The sequence below is a fragment of the Sitophilus oryzae genome, unplaced genomic scaffold, assembly GCF_002938485.1.
Source record: "Sitophilus oryzae breed Bouriz unplaced genomic scaffold, Soryzae_2.0 scaffold_476_pilon_pilon, whole genome shotgun sequence".
Taxonomy (NCBI): Eukaryota; Metazoa; Arthropoda; class Insecta; order Coleoptera; family Curculionidae; genus Sitophilus; species Sitophilus oryzae.
In genome coordinates this window covers 129180-150511 of record NW_022147058.1, presented here as the reverse complement: position 1 = coordinate 150511, position 21332 = coordinate 129180, and the positions used below count along the sequence as shown (strand labels likewise).

The 21332-nt window shown below is 32.9% G+C and overlaps 2 protein-coding genes across 2 annotated transcripts; both read left to right on the top strand.

Moving 5' to 3' along the window:
* Positions 1-1013: 1013 nt before the first annotated feature.
* On the top strand, positions 1014-2480 carry LOC115886236. Its single transcript, XM_030905324.1, has one exon. It carries the CDS (start codon positions 1014-1016, stop codon positions 2478-2480), a length of 1467 nt encoding a protein of 488 aa, XP_030761184.1.
* An 8587-nt stretch (positions 2481-11067) lies between these two features.
* LOC115886225 (ganglioside GM2 activator-like) lies at positions 11068-15785 on the top strand. The gene is made up of 4 exons (XM_030905315.1): positions 11068-11353; positions 11404-11556; positions 13224-13403; positions 15451-15785. Exons 1-4 carry the CDS (start codon positions 11303-11305, stop codon positions 15679-15681), a joined length of 615 nt encoding a protein of 204 aa, XP_030761175.1. The 5' UTR covers positions 11068-11302; the 3' UTR covers positions 15682-15785.
* Positions 15786-21332: the final 5547 nt, after the last annotated feature.

Below are 21332 nucleotides of genomic sequence, written 5' to 3'. Positions count from 1 at the left end.
TGTCACAATTCTGGTTTTTCCACCGCACTGCACACATAAATTGCAGCCATTAGATGTGGATATCATGTTTCCATTATCACACTATCATCGGTCGGTTATAAAGATGGCCGACAGTGTCAAGTTAGATGAAAATTCGGCTAAAAAAGTCGAGAAAAAATCAGCTACAATGTGTGTACATTGCAAGAAGAAGGTGGTAAATGTAGTAAAGTGTAAGAAGTGTAGTAATTTGTATCATCCAGCTTGTTTGGAACAAGCAGAAGAACAGAGAAACACGGAATGCAATCACGAAGCCGTGAAGGTTAGGAAAGCGAGTGCAAATATAATAGCTGAAGAATCTATAGAGGTTGAGCTTCTCAGAACCCTTGTAAGGGAATTACAAGGGAAAAACCAAGTCCTGAAAGAAAACATATTATTGCGAGAAAAGGTAAATTTTCTCGAAACAAAGCTAAGAAACCTTGAAACGAATTCTGAGGACCCAGCGACATCTTTGAGAAACGTGAGTAACGACAATACTATTTTTAACTCCGAAAAAATAGTCCCTAAAAACCGGAATCGAAAGAATTGCTCGAAGACGTTTTCGACGTCCGAATTGTAAGTACTGAAAATCAGAATAACACAGATACCAATATCGATAACGATGTTCCGGAAAAAGTCGATCCGATATCCATTACTAATGACAATGTCAACAGCCAAAAGGAAAATGAATGGATTGTGGTTACAAACAAGAAATCAAACAAAAACAAATTAAATACGACCTTTCCAAGAAAGGTAACCCGGCCAGAGCCACTCAGAGGTATAAATGAGAATGCCACCACTCTGAAAGCAGCACCTAAAATGATATCCTTGTTTTTGTCGGGGCTAGCAACGGACATGACCTGTGTTAATGTAACCAATTTCTTGGGAGAAAATTCGTTGAATACAGGCATAAACTGTGAGAAGATGAAGACAAAGAAAGACAAGTACTATAGCTCCTTTAGACTATCGGTGCCAAGCGAGGAGGCTGAGAAATATCTATGTCCAGGCCTATGGCCAAGGGGAGTAATAATAAACCATTTTCGGAACATACAGCGCCAGAGGAAGGCACAAACCCAACAAAGTACGCTGAACCAAGTAATTGTACGCTGAGGATACTACATGTTAATGTCCGTTCCTTAAGGAAAAAGGTGGATGAAATAGAAGCCTATGTAGTGGACAAGGACATTGATATCATTTGCTTCACGGAGCACTGGATGAAGGATGAAGAAATAAAAACTCTGAAGATCCAAGGGTATTCTATTAGGAGTTCTTCAGCCAGGAAGCAATTCCTTGGAGGAGGAACAGCGATCTTTACTAGGGATAGCCTCGCAGCAGAAGTTGTTCATCAAAATTCGAATAATGGTGTAGATACTGATAAAGACTTTGAATGTTGTTGTGCTTATGTTAATATTTTAAAATTGTACATTATTAATATTTACAGATCTCCCTCAGGATCTCTCAACACTTTCTTAAACTCAGTTGAGAGACTTTTTTCAGGGATGGGCACAAATAAGAGTATCATTATGACGGGTGATTTTAATGTCCATTTTAATACAGTTGAAGCTGCCCGTGTTCGTCTGTCTGATCTCTTGGATGGCTTCGGGATGTGGCAGACAATCTTTGAGCCGACGAGAGGTGAGTCTTGCCTTGACAATATTTTTGTTAGCGATAATATTGAAATTGATGATGCCCGTGTTGTTGATATGGGGGTTTCGGATCATAAGGGACAGATTGTGGGATTTTCAATGAAGGGTATAGAAATCAAGCAGACCAAGAGATGTGTCAGACCTATCACACAGGTGGGATTATTTCATTTTTACAATAGGTTAGAACTTGTATCTTGGGATTTTATAAACTCGGAGAGTCTCACTGCAGAACAAAAAGTTGATAAGTTTATGGATATTTTGGAGATAGCCTATCTTGATTGTTTTCCTGTTAAATTATACACTATTAGGTCTGATCAGGCAAATAATATCACTTGGTTCAATGCAGAACTGAAATATATGCGAGAACAGCTGAAGTTGTTAAGAGATATGAGTGAACATGGGTATACTAATGGTCAAGAATACAAGAAGTACAGATCCTTATATAAGGATAAAATAAGACAAGCTAAAATCAAAAATAACGATGCTCTGATTCAAAGCTCGACTAACCCTGCCAAAACAATGTGGCAAATAATTAATTCACATAGATGTAAATCTGGGGATACCTGCCAAAATACTCTTACACCGGACGATTTTAATACATTCTTTTCTAGTATTGCAGAAAATATAGGAAGAAACATTCCAAATTCAGCTAACAACTCTATATCATACTTGTTATCTATGACACCTCCGCTTGTGCAATTTAACTTCTCTGAAGTATCTTTTAATGATGTACGTTCTGTAATCAATAACTTAAAGAACAAGAAGAGTGCGGATATCTTTGGACTTAGCACAAGATTAAAAAGACGATCAAGAATATAATTATTGTGCCTGTGGCCAAACTGATCAACCACTGTATAAAAGAAAACGTATTCCCACGAATTTTGAAAAGGGGGGTAATAGCACCTATTTTTAAAAAGGGAGACCCAAATTTGGCTGACAATTATAGACCTATATCATTGCTTCCTATTGTATCTAAGATATTTGAAAAATGTATGGCACTTCAAATGACGGCTTTTTTTCGAAGAAAACAATCTGTTCACTGACTGCCAGTTTGGGTTCCGCAGCTGCCGAAGTACTGGTATGGCTGTATTGGATTTGACATCCCAAATAATTGAAGCCTTTCATAATAAACTATATAGTAAGGTGGTCCTTTGCGACTTGAGCAAGGCCTTTGATTGCGTCGACCACAACATCCTCTTGAATAAACTCAAATTTTATAACTTGTGTAATGATAGTATTGAGTTGATGACGTCATACCTTAAGGATAGGTCACAGCGTGTGAGGTGTGAGGGTGTGACATCAGGGGAGAAAGTAGTAAATCTTGGGGTCCCCCAAGGTTCAGTTTTAGGCCCACTGTTGTTCTTACTTTATATCAATGACTTACCAACAAATGTTACTGCAAAATGTACTCTCTTCGCTGATGATACAACTATCACAAGTATCGGTTGCTCTCTCGGAAGTACAATTTTGGCATCGGAATCGGCATTGAGACAGGTAGGCGAGTGGTTTCGAGCAAACAGACTTCTGCTCAACACGGGCAAGACCAAAGAAATTGTTTGTTCATTGCGGGATATTAACGGGATCGATCAAACACCAGAGGCCATGTTCCTGGGCGTTACATTGGATCTGGGTTTACACTGGGGCGCCCATTATTGACCAAGTAGCCAAAAACTGACAAAAAAACAGTGTATGTCATCCGGAATCTCTCTGCTTGTGTATCCACGACTGTACTGGTAACGGCTTATTATGAGTTATTCCAGTCTCATATATCGTATGCAGTTTTAGCCTGGGGACATCCACGGGGTTTCGCAGATTGTTTGGCATACAGAGAAGGGTAGTGAGGGTTATGGCTGGGCTGGGATATATGGACGATTGCAGGGCAGCTTTCACTTCCTTTGGTATTCTTACAGTTCCGGCAATATATATATATATATATATATATATATATATATATATATATATATATATATATATATATATATATATATATATATATATATATATATATATATATATATATATATATATATATATATATATATATATATATATATATATATATATATATATATATATATATATATATATATATATATATATATATATATATATATATATATATATATATATATATATATATAGTATATATATATATATATATATATATATATATATATATATATATATATATATATATATATATATATATATATATATATATATATATATATATATATATATATATATTTATATATATATATATATATATATTTGAGAACCTATGCTTTGCAAGGCGGGCTGAGCATCTGCAGACGCACATGGGCGTGCACAGTTATGACACCCGTAATAAAAATAATCTGATACCTCTGTACTGGCGATTGAAGGGATGTCAAGATGGACCAGGATACTGGGCCATTATCACGGGCCTACCTTACAGTTCTTTTTGCAGACAACTGAGGGAGATTCTTGTTAAAAACGCATTTTACTCTTTTGACGAGTTCTTGTCGTACAGATTTTGATTAAATGTTTTGTGAATTTTAATATCTGTGGTTTGTATCTTGTGAATTTTTGCATTGTAAAACTTTTCCAATTTTATGTTAGTGCTTTTTTGTATTTTTCACATTTAAGTTTTTCTATTTTATATTAGTATATTGTTTTTATATATTGACGTGTGTAAACTATTTTTGTACTGGCATGAATAAATAAATAAAAAATAATAAATAAATCATCCTTCAAGCTTGGGGTTCCAGAGAAACTCGCAGAGAAGGTCATGGATCCTGAACTTTAGCCAGAAGGTATTAGAATAAACCATTTTCGGAATCTGCAACGCCGGCAAACCAGCAAGAGCTCTCCTCCAAAAGGCAGAGTTCGGTGAACAGGGTAGTAGAATAAAATAGCATCTCTGTGTTTCATGCCAATATTCAGAGCATTCGCAACAAAATTGTAGAAATTGAGGTATTCCTTAAGGAACATTCTTTTAACTGTTTGTGTTTTAATGGGCACTGGTTAAGTGTAGATGAATTTTCATTGTTAACAATAGAGGGATATAGGGCCGCTTCTGGTTATTGTAGGTCTGTGAGGACTCATTGGGGTGTTGCTATCTATTTAAGAGGTGATATTGACTATCATGACTTGAACATGTCTAGGTTTTCAGAAGAATTGACCTGTGAGGTTGCGGGTGTGTTTCTTAAACAATCTGCAACCCAACTGGTTACAATTTATAGATCACCCAATGGAGATGTCAACATATTTTTGGGAGTTTTATCAGATGCTTTTAACAGTCTGAATCTCTCACTAAATATCATAATAACTGGTGACTACAATGTTTATTTTTCAGGTCAGGACCGTCGAGCGCTTGAACTTTGCAATTTTTTTGAGGGGTACGGTTTGTTTAAACTGATAAATTTTGCTACTCGAGGACTTGCATGCCTCGATAACATTTTTACAAATATTGATCACGCTGATATTGGCACTGAACCTTTTGATCTTGGTCATCTGTCTGATCATACTGGTATTATTTTTAGCTATAATTTTCTTAGTGCTCATACAACGCATCAAACTAGAATTAATTATAGCCCCGTTACAGATGAGGGACTGTTTCTCTTGTATAACACAATTGAGGTGATGAAATGGGATTTTATTGATAACACCGATATACCTTTAGATGACAGATTTCGGACTTTTATTGACATTATTGCAGGGGCAGCAGAAGATTGCTTTCCACTTAAATCTCGTGTTGTGGTTGATCATAGGCAGAAGTTTTAAGGGTTAACTGGTTCACTAATGAGTTACGAGAAATAAGGGAGACACTTCATACATTATACTCTATAGCTAAAGACCATTCTCATTTGGTTACCAAAGAGGACTTTTTAAAGTATAGAAGGGAGTATCGGGTTAAGATATGTGATGCTAAGGCAAGGGCTCATGATGATTACATAAAAAAACTCTAGTAATCCTCAGGTGGCAATGTGGGACATAATAAATAGTAAAAAAAACCTACACCTTACTGTTACGTGTCTGACACTCTAAATGCACAAACATTTAATTCATTTTTCATCAATACAGCTAATGAGATTATATCCGGGCTACCAACAACAAACAAAACATTTAATGAGTTTTTCTCTGACCCACCTGATACTGAGAAACTTTGTTTCATGCCAACAACATATAACCAGGTGAGACAGAAATTCTTAAATCTAAAAAATAGTAAAAGCAAGGAATGTTACAATCTCAATACCAAAATCGTAAAAACAATGAAAAACCTTTTAATAATACCCTTAACAAAACTAATAAACTGTTGTATTGAGGCTGGAACTTTTCCTTCGGCTCTAAAGGATGCAAGGGTAGTCCAAATATTTAAAAACAAGGGTTCGCCAAATAATTTAGCGAATTATCGCCCCATTTCTCTGCTACCCGTCTTTTCCAAGATCGTTGAATCTATAATAAAAGATCAATAGATTTCTTTGAAAGACATAACCTATTCTTTCAGGGTCAATTTGGCTTCCGGAACAAAAAATCGAATACACTCGCGATGAACAGTCTTACAGACCATATAACCCAGGCCATGGAGGAGGGCCATGACACCTATGCTTCCTTCTATAACCTGACAAAGGCTTTTGATTGCGTATCGCATGACATCTTGCTTCAAAAACTGCATCACTACAATTTTAATCAGAAGAGCACTTTGCTGATTGGATCATATCTCTCGGAACGCTCTCTGTTTGTCAACAACCACGATAAATCACAGAGACTGCAATTAAACCATGGGGTACCTCAGGGGTCGGTTCTGGGGCCCTTAATGTTCCTCATATATGTTAATGATATGTCGAGATTTCAAGATATATCAACGCTAATACTATTTGCCGATGATACGACCAACATTCATAAATACCATCCCTCTGAACCCTTGGAGGGAATAATTAGTGCCACTCAAACAAATTTAGAGAACTGGTTTCTGGCAAATCGGTTGAGCCTGAATAGAGCTAAAACCCAGAATCTGAATTTTATATTTAGGCAGAGCACTATTGATGTGCCCTCTAATGCTCATGTGAAATTTTTGGGGGTTACACTTAACCCTAAACTTACCTGGGAAGAGCATGTAACACAGCTATGTGGTAAATTATCGCGAATAACGTATCTAATAAGGGTGTTGTCGCGATATGTGTCTCTTTCAACTCTATTATCGGCCTATCACGGTTACTTCTCTTCGCTTATGTCATATGCTATTCTTAACTGGGGACACTGTGCCCATTCTAGTAAGGTTTTTAGACTTCAACGTAGGTGTATACGTATTATTGCGGGACTTGGGTATCGTGATTGCTGCCGTTGGTGGTTTGGGGAACTCAGGGTCTTGACCTTTCCCTCCTTATACATATTAAGATGCCTTGAATATGTCAGGTCCAACCTAGTACTTTTTTCCACTCATGGTGATATACATGGCCACCTAACTCGCAAACGCGATAATATACTCCCTGACTTTCAAGAACCAGGAGAGAAACTGACTACCATGGTATAAAATTTCTGAACGTACTTCCATTACACATTAGAGAAGCTGATGCAAAACAATTTTGTACAAAAATTAAGGGCTATTTATTACAAAAGTCCTTTTATTCAATTGAGGAATACCTTAATAATAGCTTTGATGACCTATTGTGACTGTGCGACTCTTACCTGTTTTGTTGACATGTTTATATTATATTTTATCTTTATATTACTTTATACTTGTTCTGTTACTTAGCTTTAGTTTGATAACAATGTTTGTGTAACTGTATGTATTAGTAAATTTATTCTGGTTCATTTTAAGCTTAATGTTTTCTGTTAGTTGTCAAATGTTCATATGTTGTCATTTTTTCATTTATCTGTTGGTTGTCAATCTATATATTTTTGTTGCAAAGAGCATGGGTGATTAAACCTGTATTTATTTTAATTTTTTGACGTGTAAGAGCATTATTTGTATTATTACCAATAAATATCTATCTATCTATCTATCATGATAAGGCACTTGAAAAGTGGCTCAATAATCACACAGGTAGGGTTTTCACTGATTATCAAATATCAGCAATTTTCAACGAATCGTATATGGAATTCTGTACACCGCTTAATGCCATCCAGAGTTTCAAAAAAACTGGTATTGTTCCATATAATGCCGACGTATTTACAGATATCAATTTTGAGGCTGCTGAGGCGACGGAACAGGACACGGAAATGCAGGAAACTGGTTTGAATAACACTTCTGAAGACTTAGATCTCAACCACCATAATGATAACAATAACCATTTTGTTCAAGTAGCGGGACAAACTGTTAAAACACTAGACATTTATATCCAAAATACTAATGTTCAGGACATAATTCCGAAACGCCAGTCCCAGATGTTGAGCAGGATCAACCATGCTGCAGTAAACAATTGGTCCACGATAGTTCATTCAGCTTAGTATCCCCTACAGATGTTTTTCCTCTACCAAAAATGAACGAGCAACAACGTTCTAGGAAAACACGGAAACGTGGCACAACAGTTGTGTTGACCAGCACTCCGTATAAAAAAATAATGGAAGAAAGAGAAAAGAAGGCAGTTTAAGGCAAACAAAAACAACACAGAAGAGAAATGAAAGAAGCAAACAATATTGCTTCCAATAAAATAAAAAAACAAACCAAAGCGTCGCTTTTACCTACAAGAAAAAGTGATACTGACTCAGACGAAGGTGAAGATGGTGACGAGAGTTTGTGAGAAAACGTTTTTGTCCTCGCAGGCAGGTGAAGGTTGGATTCTTTGTGTGCCATGCAAACGCTGGTCACATGATCAGTGCGCTGGCGTAGACGACAACGATGCTGACGATTATATTTGTGATTTTTGTATTACTGATACTAGTTTACATAAGGTTCGAAGAGTTGTTAAGTTTTAAGCTTTAATAAAAACGTTTCTTAGACAGATTGGTTCTAACAGTTAAGCTAAGTGTTTCCAAATATGACAAATTCATTTCATTATTTTATTCCTAATTCCTAATTTTATCAAGTGTTGATATTTTTGTCATGCAATAAATATTTATCAGCACGATATAACTGGTTACAACTTTTTCCTTAAATATTACTGAATATTTAGGTATGGAGTGTAGACAGTAGTAAGTTAATAAAACCATCAATAAAATAAATTGATTTTGTTTTATTTCTTATAAACCACCATTATTATGAGTAATATATTATATGGCCAACTCTACCACCTTGTGTGGACATCTCTCCTTGACATAAAGGGAGAAACGGCAAAGAATAGACAAATAAAATGCATTTTTTTGCAAATATTCTAGGTGTTTTCTATGCATCTTTTAACCCTTTAATTTTGAAAATAAGGCTGTCCCACGCAAAGACTTGCTTGCCTGGATTGTGTGCCTGCTCTAAATACATTAGGTGGACGTAGCAATTTTACATTAACCTACGTACTGAGGCTCGAGGCTCACAAGGGCAACGAGAAGGAAGAAGAAGTGAGTGGCCAACAATTCTCTAGAATGGTAGAGATCACCAGAGCAGAGACAGGCGGAAAAGTTCATAGTAGAACATAAAAAGAAAAAAAAGACCGTCAAAGCTGTAGTGAGGTTACTAACACAACATTGTAAACTTAATAGGCAGCTGATGGGATTGAACACATTTTATGTCAATGCGACAGCCTGGCAAATGTGCGGTTCTTGTTCATACTAGGCAAATATAAGCCGTTGACAAAGAACTATATGAATGGTGCAGTCTCCAAGTGATTTGACTTTTTGAAAAAGATAAAACTAGAGACTGTAGGCGTTTTGCGTACTGTTAAGCCTATCTCCAATTGATACTGCTTCTCGGTAATACATTTACAATTTTTGGTTCCACCAGCTGAAATAATTTTTCAAAATCCAAAGATGGTATTCAAATGAAATTCTTAAAATGTCTAGAATTTTCTATAACTAAGATGTTAAGCAAATATGATGCACTACACTAATTTCTGCCTCTGAAGTATGAAGCCACCATTGACGCTTTTGTTTAACTTCCTATGTATGCATCAATTCACAAAAAATTATAAACCTAGCATTTGCAATGATCACCAGGACGGAGACGGAAAAATTCATAGTAGAACATACAAAGAAAAAAAAAGACCGTCAAAGCTGTAGTGAGGCTACTACGCTACTAACACAACATTGTAAATTTAATAGGTAGCTGATGGGATTGACTGACGAAGCCACGTGCAAATTCTGATATTCTGAAGAAGAAACGACAGAACACATTTTACGTCAGTGCGACAGGCTGGCAAATGTGCGGTTCTTTGTACTAGGCAAAGATAAGCCGTTTACAAAAAAAATATACGAATGGTTGGAAACCTACAAGTGATTCGACTTTTTGAAAAAGGTATAACTAGAGAATATAGGCGTTTTGCGTACATACTGTTAAGCCTATCTCCAATTGATATTGTTTCTTGGTAATACGTTTACAATTTTGGTTCCACCAGCTGAAATAATTTTTCCAAATCCAAAGATGGTATTCAAATGAAATTCTTAAAATGTCTAGAATTTTCTATAACTAAGATGTTAAGCAAATATGATGCACTACACTAATTTCTGCTTCTGAAGTATGAAGCCACCATTGACGCTTTTGTTTAACTTCCTTTGTATTCATCAATTCACGTAAAATTATAAACCTAGCATTTGCAATGATCACCAGGATAGAGACGGAAAAATTCATAGTTGAACATACAAAGAAAAAAAAAGACCGTCAAAGCTGTCAAAACATTGTAAATTTAATAGGCAGCTGATGGGATTGACTGGCGAAGCCATGTGTAAATTTTGATAATCTGAAAAAAAACAAGACTTAGGGTCTTATTGCTTTGGCTTTTGTATATGAAAAATAAACTACAGAACACATTTTATGTCAGTGCGACAGCCTGGCAAATGTACGGTTCTTTGTACTAGACAAAGATAACCCGTTGACAAATAACTATACGAATGGTTGGAGACTTCCAAGTAATTCGACTTTTTGAAAAAGATAAAGCTAGAGAATATAGGCGTTTTGCGTACTGTTAAGCCTATCTCCAATAGATACTGCTTCTCGGTAATACGTTTACAATTTTTGGTTCGACCAGCTGAAATAATTTTTTAAAATCCACAGATAGGTATTGCATGCACTACAATAATTTCTGCTTCTGAAATGTGAAGCCACCATTGACGCTTTTGTTTAACTTCCTTTGTATTAATCAATTCACGTAAAATTATAAACCTAGCATTTGCAATGATCATTTTCCTTCGCCTACGCACAGCATCAATTATTTTTCCAGAAATAAGAATTCCATGAAACCCCGAAGAACGCTGATGAATCTGTCATTGAAGTTTGTTCCTGCTTGTATGTGATCGTGAAGCTCGTTCGTATTTATCTGCGTTTGTTCACCCCTCCATATGCTCACATCGCCTAACTGCAGTAATCAATCGACAACCTGTGTTTCGCAAATTTTATTCCGTGCATATTATTATTATATTATTCTGTTATTTTCGCTATTATTTGATTTTAATAACTATGTTGATAATTTCTTTTTGTAAACATCAAATGATTTTCTAATCGTATAACTGATAATTATTTGAACTTTTAACCTTTCAGTTGATATAGTTTTTAATATAGTAACAGACCTATTAAAATGCATTTATATTTATATTATTTATATTTGTTAATATTGATCAATTTAACCGTAAGTTTCTGGCCCTATTTATAAAAAATATATATTTGTTTGTATTGTAGCATGGAGATAATGCACACGTCTACAAAATAGCAGCATGTACCCCTAGTAGCTATCCAATTACTGTAGATGATGTTCAAATTGAAGAAAAAAATCGACATATCTATGTATCTGGATCAGTGCAATCTAAAGTGGATATAATCTCTCCTATTGAGGTGTGTATTCAAAAATATATAAAAAATTATGTATATACAGGATGACCCGTTAGTGCAACGAGGTCCAATATCATCGTTGACAAAGATATGAAAACAAGTTCTATAGAAATCGTACATGGTTTATAAAGGTGCATATTATCCTACAAATATGTTGTGGTGTCTCTAAAAAAGTACTGATAGTTTATAATGTATGATAGTAAAAAGTTGTAAGTTTTTTAAATTGCAACCTCAAATTTTCTATACAATAGAATTGGGTTCAGAATAAAATTCTGCATATAGATTTGTAGTACACTATTTTTATTTAAAGCAGTATGCGGTATTATCATGCTATTTCTTATTAACCAGAACTTTGGTTAAAACAATATATCTGAAAACTAGTAAGAACTGTTTGAACTTTATTAATGATTACCTATATTTTCCTTAACACCAAAGATACAATATCTTGTACAGGGTATTTTTATGCTGTTACCAACATTGCAATATTTATAATAATATACCAATATACCAATATTTTTAAAAACAACACCTTGTATAGTATTTTTCTTTAGATGTGGAATTAAAAAACGGGCATTTTTTGTAATTAAAAATTTTTAACGGTTTCGCAGGTATTCACAGTATTATATTACATATATGGTCCTTTCAAAAGTAAAATAATATTAGGAAAAAAATCTTGAAGTGATTGATAAAAATTTACTGTTGAAAGCCATATGTAATCTCTAATACCGCGAATATCTACAAAATCGTTACAAATTTAGGAAATTTTAAATACAAAAAATGATCATTTTTCATCTCCCCGTCCAAAAAATAATATACAGGGTGTTGATATAGAGCATTTTAAATATTGCAATGTTGGCCACGCCTTAAAAATACCCTGTATACGATAAGGTCAGTTTACCTTCACGGATTCATTTTGTTATCCTTGGTGTTTAGGAAAATATAGGAAAGTTTTAATAAAGCGACCACTTTAACCACAATAAATAAGAAATGGAATGGCAACACTGCATAATGCTTCAAATAAAAATAGCGTACTATGGAGAATTTTATCCTGAAGTCAGCTCTGCACAGAAAAATGGAGATTAAAATTTAAAAAAACCTACAACTTTATCACCATTTTTTTTTTAAATACCCTATATACAGCAACATATTTTTAGGATATGCCCCTTTATAAACCATGCAACATTTATATAAAACATTGAACAACGAAGATATTGAACTTCCCCGCATTAATTAGCCACCCTGTATACTGTATATAAATTCTTGGAATTGTAAAACCTGGCTCTACAAGCTGTACAAATTTAATGTTAGCTAATTTTTGCTCTGCCCAGTTATTTTTTTTTAATAATTACTAAGAAAACAGTATTTTCATACATACATACATTTATCATGACACAATTAAGCTATTCCCTGCACAATTCGATAACTCCATTTTTTGAAAAATCTTAAATTTAAGTGTAAAACCACTTGGTTCCTTCCAAACATCAGAGATTACCATTTATCTTATGTTGGGAAAAATGTTATAATTATAAAATTTTTTGAATATACCAAATGGTTTAACCATCGGGTTTAACACTTAAATTTAAGATTTTTCAAAAGTGCAGTTAATCAAATTATGCAGTGAATGGCTCAATCGTAACTAATATTTTATAGTAAAGCATGTTACATTTCAGGCTTCTATAATTCTAAAAAGGTATATACTCCCTTTTAAAATATGGATTGAAGTTGTATGTGTTAATCAATTTGGATCATGCACTTATCCTGATCTGTGTCATTACGGAATTCCAAGTGACAGATCATGTCCAAACGATTTGATACAAAACAATGTACCTTGTAGATGTCCAATACCGCAGGTACAGCCTCTGTTTATACAGTATGCCCATATATTTTTCAGCAGTTTGAATTTTTGAGAAACTTGAAATAAAGATTTTTCTATTTGTGTCCAGTATTCTTGGCCACACTGTACAGGGTGGCGCCTCTCATACGCCGCGGAGACTCCAAGGAGAACGACAGTTTGTATTGAAATGAAATTTTGTGAGCATATGTAGGTTAATTCAGAGCACTTTTTAAAAATATAGAGAGTTCAACAGGGTGTTCTAAAAAAAAGGTACATATTAAAGTTGTGTTTTTTGTAATGGAACATCCTATATATTGATTTTCGGATTCTAGAAGAAAAATAAAGGTGAGTTTTATAAGAGAAGTATATGACTAAAATGTAAGGTTTTTGACATATTCAACATTATCTAGAAAAAAAGAACAATTTTTAAATTACAATAAAATCTACCTAAATTGGAATTTACCCGGTATAGACTAACATGTAGTTAAATTAACTATTGTACTTTAAATCAAATTAAAACTTGATCCAAAAAGTTATACAGGGAGAGACAAAATTAATACTGAACATTGGTCACCTTTAAAAGCATGTTACTCTTTTATTTTAAATGGAACACCCACTATATTATTTCGATATTCAATAGAGAATTCATGTCTCTTCAAAATACTATTAAGGTTATCTACCTCTCAAACAAAGATTTTCCTAGATATTTTCATTGACTTGATTTAGTGTCAGTTGATCTTTATTATTTGATAAAATCTGGGGAGATGGAGGGGGTGGCTGTGATATGTCTGACGTTACTACAACGTATCTGTCTAATTAGTCCAACTTTAACAACTAGTTATCATTTTGTGTCAGTTAAAACAAAAAAAAATCTCAGAAATTTGACGAAAATGCAAACTTAGCCAACAAAGATAGAGAATTGATATGATTCTATTAGTTGGTGAATGCAGTGTGCATTCACCAATTAGTAGAATACTTAAATGCTCCTGATTTTATCTAGTCTGGTTTTTTTATGGGGATATGTTAAAGACAGTGTTTAAAAAACTCGACCAACTATTGTCGACAACATGAGAGAAATTATTGTAGCTGTTTTTCGAGGTAGAACACCACATATGCCTTTTAAAATGAAAAGATAATTTTGAAAAGATAATCATTTTATGCAATTAACAGGAAAGAAAGCATTTTGAGCATTTCATTTCATCTAGCTAATTTTTGTCACATAATTATAGGTTTATATCTAGATTAATTGTGTAATAATTAAAATATGGTTTAGAGGTGTATCTTTTTATTACCGTTGAGTATTTTACCCTATAATCTTTAGTTTTTGTTAAATTAACAAAAGGTATATCACAGCCACCCCTAGATTTTTTTCAAATAATAAAAATCTACTGGCGCAAAATCATAAAAATTAAAAAATCTAGGAAAATCTTTGTCTGAGGAGTAGGCAACCTTAATATTTTGAAGACATATAAATTCCCCATTGAACACCGAAATAATATACTGGGTGTTCCATTTAAAATAAAGGAGTAACTTGTTTTTAAAAGTGACTAATGTTCCACATTAATTTTGTGTCACCCTGTGTAACTTTTCGGGTAAAATTTCAATTTGGTTTAACATGCAATGGTTACTGTAATTAAATATCAGGCTATACAAGGTCAACTAAAATTTAGGTATCGAAATTGTTGTTATCGAAATTTAAATTTTACTCTTCATTTTCACAAAATGTGAAATATGTCAAAATCCTTAGATTTTAGGTATGTATATTATTCTTTAATAAAACTCACCTTTATTTTTTCCTAGAATCCGAAAATCAAGTAATATATAGGGTGTTCTATTAGAAAAAAAAACACAACTTTGATGTGAAACTTTTTTTGGGGGACACCCTGTATAATTCTATATATTTTTATAAAACGCTTTCAGTTAACCTATATGCTGCCAAAATTTCATTTTCGATATGAACTACCGTTCTCCTTGGAGCTTCCGCGGCGAATGAGAGGCGCCACCCTGTATATTAAATATAAAGCTTGCAAATCAGAATAATCAGAATACATTTTGTCCTATAGGGAAACTACACCATAAGTCCAGAAACAAAGAAGTATTTATTTAAATTACCCAAGACAGTGAAATTACAAACAGGACTTAGGACCGTCCTCTCAGGCACATATTATGCAGAACTGCAACTCAAACATCAGAACACTCTTTTATCCTGTTACACGTTTTATGTGGACTATTCTGATGAGTTTCAAGAAAAACATCAAGATAATGAATTAGTTCCTTCTATAAATCTTATTTAAATTCTAGGAGTTGTGAAGTCAAGATATTATGTTTGTTATTTTTTATATCTTGTATTAAGAAAATAGAAATAAATTGTCTAAGAGAATACATTAAATTTCTATCTTATATGTATTTCATTTTTATACAATACGTATACTGTATAATGCAAAAATTTTGTGATGAAGCGGACATTGGCTTGACTTATTCAAAAAGGTTTCAAATTAAGAATACTTTGTGACAAATAGACAATTCATATAGAAAATTACACTTGAATATTTTTAACTGTCCAAGTTCACTTGATCATAAACTTTTATATTATAAAATGGAAAACAAATTTCTTGCAGTATAGGTACACAGGGTGTCCCAGGCTGAGCGTGCATTAGCAGTTTCTAGAGAACCACAATATCTAGATCGGAGATTTTTTCCACATCATTGTTTTACAACGAGATCTATCGATTAAAAATATTTTCAATATGGCGGCGCTTCCGGAAATACCGGAAGTTGACAGCAACTTTGTTATTTTAAATGGGTACCCCAATTTTTTATTATACATTTAAATTCTCTGTAAAATTTTATGAATTTTGATATCAAACACTCCATATCTAACATTAACCGTTTTTGAGAAAACAATTAAAAATTTTTAGAGGAAAAAAACTACCTGTCAAAAAAATTGTATAGCCTAAAAGTCAAATTTAATAATTACCACAGTCACTGTGACATAAAGAGAAGACATGTGGCTATCTATTTCAAAAATTAAATTGTTCGAATGTCATATAGTAATGACGTTAGCTGTCATTGAAGTGAGCGATTAAAAAATTATCGTAAATCATTTTTTTCAAATGGAAACCCACTTTTTTTATTTCACTAGTGAACAGGTTTTCCAATTCGTTACATTTTGAGTATACATGTTCCTATACCTAAAATAAATCGTTTTTAAGTTATTTAAGATTGAGTTTGAAAACGTATATTTTCCTTGATTTTATCTAGATTCCTTTGACAGTAAGTGTCAATTTGTCAGACAATTTATTTCAATCTATCAAAAAACGAATTTTTTGAATTTCCTATATAATAAATACTGCCTGCTTAAGAGTTTAAAAAGTGTATTTATAAAAATATATCTCGTATTTTCGCTCTTTAGTGATATGTAATAGTTGGTATTATTAATAATATATCGTATGATCGAAAAAAAAACAGTGCAATGTTGGCTTGGAAATAATAATCGATAAAATACTGCTTTTTGAACAAAGTGTCACAATATGACATGGCCAGATCTAGATAAAGATAGATCTGGTTAAAATCAAGAAAAATATACGCTTTAAAACCAGGGTTGGCAATCACGATTTAAATCATGATTTAAATCGTGATTTAAATCAAGTGATTTTTTTAATTTTAATCATTGATTTAAATAAAAAAAATAATTTTATTAAAACTTTATTATAAATCAAAAAATAACTGTAAAAGTTATAAAAATGTGTCCTAGAAAACTATAAAAAATATTTCTATAAAAGATATAACAGATAATAAATCGAAAAGTAATTGCAAATGTTATAAAACTATATAAAAATATCTATTCATCAAGTTAAATGTTGGACCGATTTTTGAAGTAATTTCGTGTGAATCCATTAGACCGCTAAACGCAGGGATTTATTTTAAAATTTATGTGTAAGTGACAAAAATTCGCTGTTCGAATACATATCATTCGCAGTCTAGTGCAGAAATAGGTTCTTCTGATATAGAGTATAGTCTCTCTTCATTCCCGAGAATCTATAATAATCGTTGTCAGGAAATATGTTGTTTTATATTTTTTTTTATGAAATGGTTGTATTTTTCCAAATTCTTACCGACATTTTGATCTGCAGTAAGTATTTTACACTTTGACATTAGATAATACTAATTTCATTCTCGACTTAAGAGTATTTCAGAACAATACTGTATTCTGTATTGTTTTATTAAGAGTAAAAATTATACTTTTTTGCTGATGCTGTACTTTTGAAGGACCATCGTAAAGCTATTCCGACGTTACAAGGAAGCACAAAAAGTACATTTTTGCTTCTAATAGAACATACATACTATTTTTTTAAAACATTAAAAATCATTTTTAATCAATTTCAAACATTGCAAATAATATAAACAGTAATCGAGCAACAATTTGTACACTCGTTGAATTTGATACTTAATATCAGTTTAATATTATATTTTTGTACTTTTGTGCTGAGGTGTAACAGTGCTTTATTTTTATACCTAGGCGTTAAAATGACAAAAATTAATACTTTTGAGACGTTTGAAAAAAAATCCTTTTTATCTGAAGTGAGCGACTTTTTTGCGAAATATATTGGTGACCGATGTGGAAAAATGACAAACGCTCCCTAGAATTATTAATGTTATAGATAACGGGCAGAGTTATAAAGATTTAGCCATTTAGGATAGGACTTTAATTAGAAATAAGTCCTAGTCTTTGGGAAATCCGATTTAAATATTGTTTTGAATTAAAATCAAAAAAATCTGATTTAAATCAAATAAATCTGATTTTTTTATTTTTTTAAAAAATCATGCTTTTTTCCAACCCTGTTTAAAACTAAATCTCAAATAACTTAAAAACGATTTATTTTAGGTATAGGAACATGTATAGTCAAAAAGTAGCGAATTGAAAAGCCTTTTCACTAGTGAAATAAAAAAAGTGGGTTTTCATTTGAAAAAATGATTTTTGAGAAATTTTTAATCGCTGAATTCCCTGACAGCTGCCGTCATTATTATATGACATTCGAACAATTTAATTTTTGAAATAGATAGCCACATGTCTTCTCTTTATGACACAGTGGCTGCGGTAATCACTAATTTTGACGTTTAGGTTATACACAAATTTTTGACAAACAATTTTTTTCGTCCAAAAACTTTTAATATTTCTTTTTTCTCAAAAACGGTTAATGCTAGGTATAAAGTGTTTAATATCAAAATTCATAAAAATTTACAGAGAATTTAAGTATGTAATAAAAAATGGGGCACCCATTTAAAATAAGAAAGTTGCTATCAACTTCCGGTATTTCCGGAAGTGCCGCCATATTGAAAATATTTTTAATCGATAGATCTCGTTGTGAAACAATGATGTACAAAAAATCTCCGATCTAGATATTGTACTTTTCTAGAAACTTCTAATGCACGCTCAACCTGGGACACCCTGTATAATAAAATTATATAAGAATTGTTGCCATTTATAGAAATAGTTGCTGATATAGAAATTTAATTCCACGCTATGTTTGTCATAATGTGGATCAACCTGCCCTCACTGCCGGTTTCGGAGCCCTACTCCATCATCAGGTGAGCTTGGGTCGATTCCACAAAATGACACACTAATTGTGGAATCGACCCGAGGTCACCTGATGATGGGGTAGGACTCCGAAACCGGTAGTGAGAGCAGGTTGATCCACATTATGACGAACACAGTGTGGAATTAATTTCTATATTAACAGTTCAAGGCAAGAAACTCTTATACAATTTTATTATATACCTATACTGCAAGAAATTTGTTTTCCATTTTATAATTTGGCTTGCCTGAAAAAAAACCTTTTTACCATCCTTTTACTATCGATAGTTGCGCCTCGGTGGTACGAAAGTACTACCATTGCACGCAGGCCGCTATCTACCGTACGGGACTTAATATCTAACCGCTACTTTCCGACAAGTCGGAATTAACTACTCTGCGCTGTTTGTCATTTTGTGGAATCGACCAAAGCTCACCTAATGATGGAGTAGGACTCCGAAACCGATAGTGAGAGCAGGTTGATCTACATTATGACAAACACAGCGTAGAATTAAATTTCTACATCAGCAGTTAAATGGCAAGAATTCTTATATAATTTTACTTTTATATTATGTGGTATATGAAATCATAAATACGAGAAAAAATGAGTTCTTAATACAGGATCCGGCAATAGTGCGTCGGGCATCTAGAGCTCCTAGAATAAAAAACTTGGGAATTTTGTTCAAGTGCAAACGTAAAGTTTGTAATAGAATGTATTTCAGGAAAATATTTTAACTTTTATATGATAACTCAAAAAAGTGTGAGAGGATTTTTTTTTATTTTATCAAAGCCACCCAATGATTTTTCTCTCGTATTTTACCATTGAAACAGCTATATGAAATAATACTGCGTGTATCTGCGAAACCATTAAAAACTCTTATTTTTAGTTACTTTTCTCGCCTGGTATATTCTCCAAGGTGTCGCAGGGCGAACCCCACAAACACGCCGGTATTCAAAGCACATGAGAGCACTACTAAGTTTCATCCTTGTGAAAATAAGTTATCTCTCTGGGATCTTGGAGTAGAAAGTTTGGCGTAGAATTTGGAACACCCTGTATGATTTAAGATTACGATATTTATAGCAAAATAAGTATTTTTACTTTAGATGGTCTTAAAGTAAATACCTAATATAGTTTTGATTTCAGGACAGTTTTTGTATTTGTAACAATTTTTTAAGGAAGGTCAAAAAATATATTTTTTTATTTATTTATTAATATCTCTGAAATTATCGAAATATATTTACTCATCTTACGATGATGTAAAGTGAACTGCAAGAAAGCTAAATATGCAATAATATACAGGGTGTTCCATTTTAAAAAAATTATCCCAAAACACACTTTATTGAGCCACCCTATAGAAGTTAAAATATTTTAATGAAATACATCCTCCTACATACTTTAGGCACAAATTAACTACAACAGATGCGAAAGAACACCGAATTACGCGTTCAGGTTTCTGTGACCTTCAGAAAGAGTTCATAGACAATCCGCATCAATGTATAGTTTGGGTTATTATTTGTTTGGGTGAAAATAATCTGCACCAATATGTTATCGAGAAATACAAAAAGGTCCACAGACTTGGAGACATACGAAAAATCAAGTCCATTTAGCGTGTGTCGCAATTTTCACACCTTAAAAAATTAGTTTTTTATAGCTATAGCAACTGCAGCGACTATGAAAAAAGCTGTGTGATTTTCATAGAAAATAAGGGCACCTGTAATTCATTTGAGAATGTTATAAATCGCTAAAAGAGGTTTCAAATCTCTTGATTTCTATTAATATTAAATAAATTTTATTAAAAATTGAACTAAAATTGTTAGTATCATTAAAAACAATTCAAATTCAAAAATTGTATCAGTCAAATTCCCCTCATTTAAGGTGGATATTAAAGTAAATATAAATAGAGCTCATTCTAAGCTCTACTTATCTTTAAGAAAAATTTAAATCATTGTTGCAATTGGGCCTTAATGCCATTTCGAATGAACAATAGTATTAATAATGTACATTATAATAATAATAAATTTTATATCATAGTGTGTATTAAAACTACTAAAACACTTTTAAATTGGTATTATATTAACAACTTTTGTTTTTTAATCCAAAAAAAAGTTACCAATTTTCTCAATCAAAATATTTGTGGTCCTGAAAAGGACCTTCGTTTTCCCATGTTCGTCAAGGTAGGTAATGGGTAAACGGTAAAAAAACAGGATAATGAAATTTAAAAAATTACAAAAATTGTTCAAAAGTGCCTCCCTCTTGCATTAAACAATAACCCAAACGATCATAAAATCCCCTCCTCACATTGGATAACATATCAGGGGTGACAGTGTCAAAGGCATTAAATATTTTCTGCCTTAACTGCTCCAAGTTTTGAA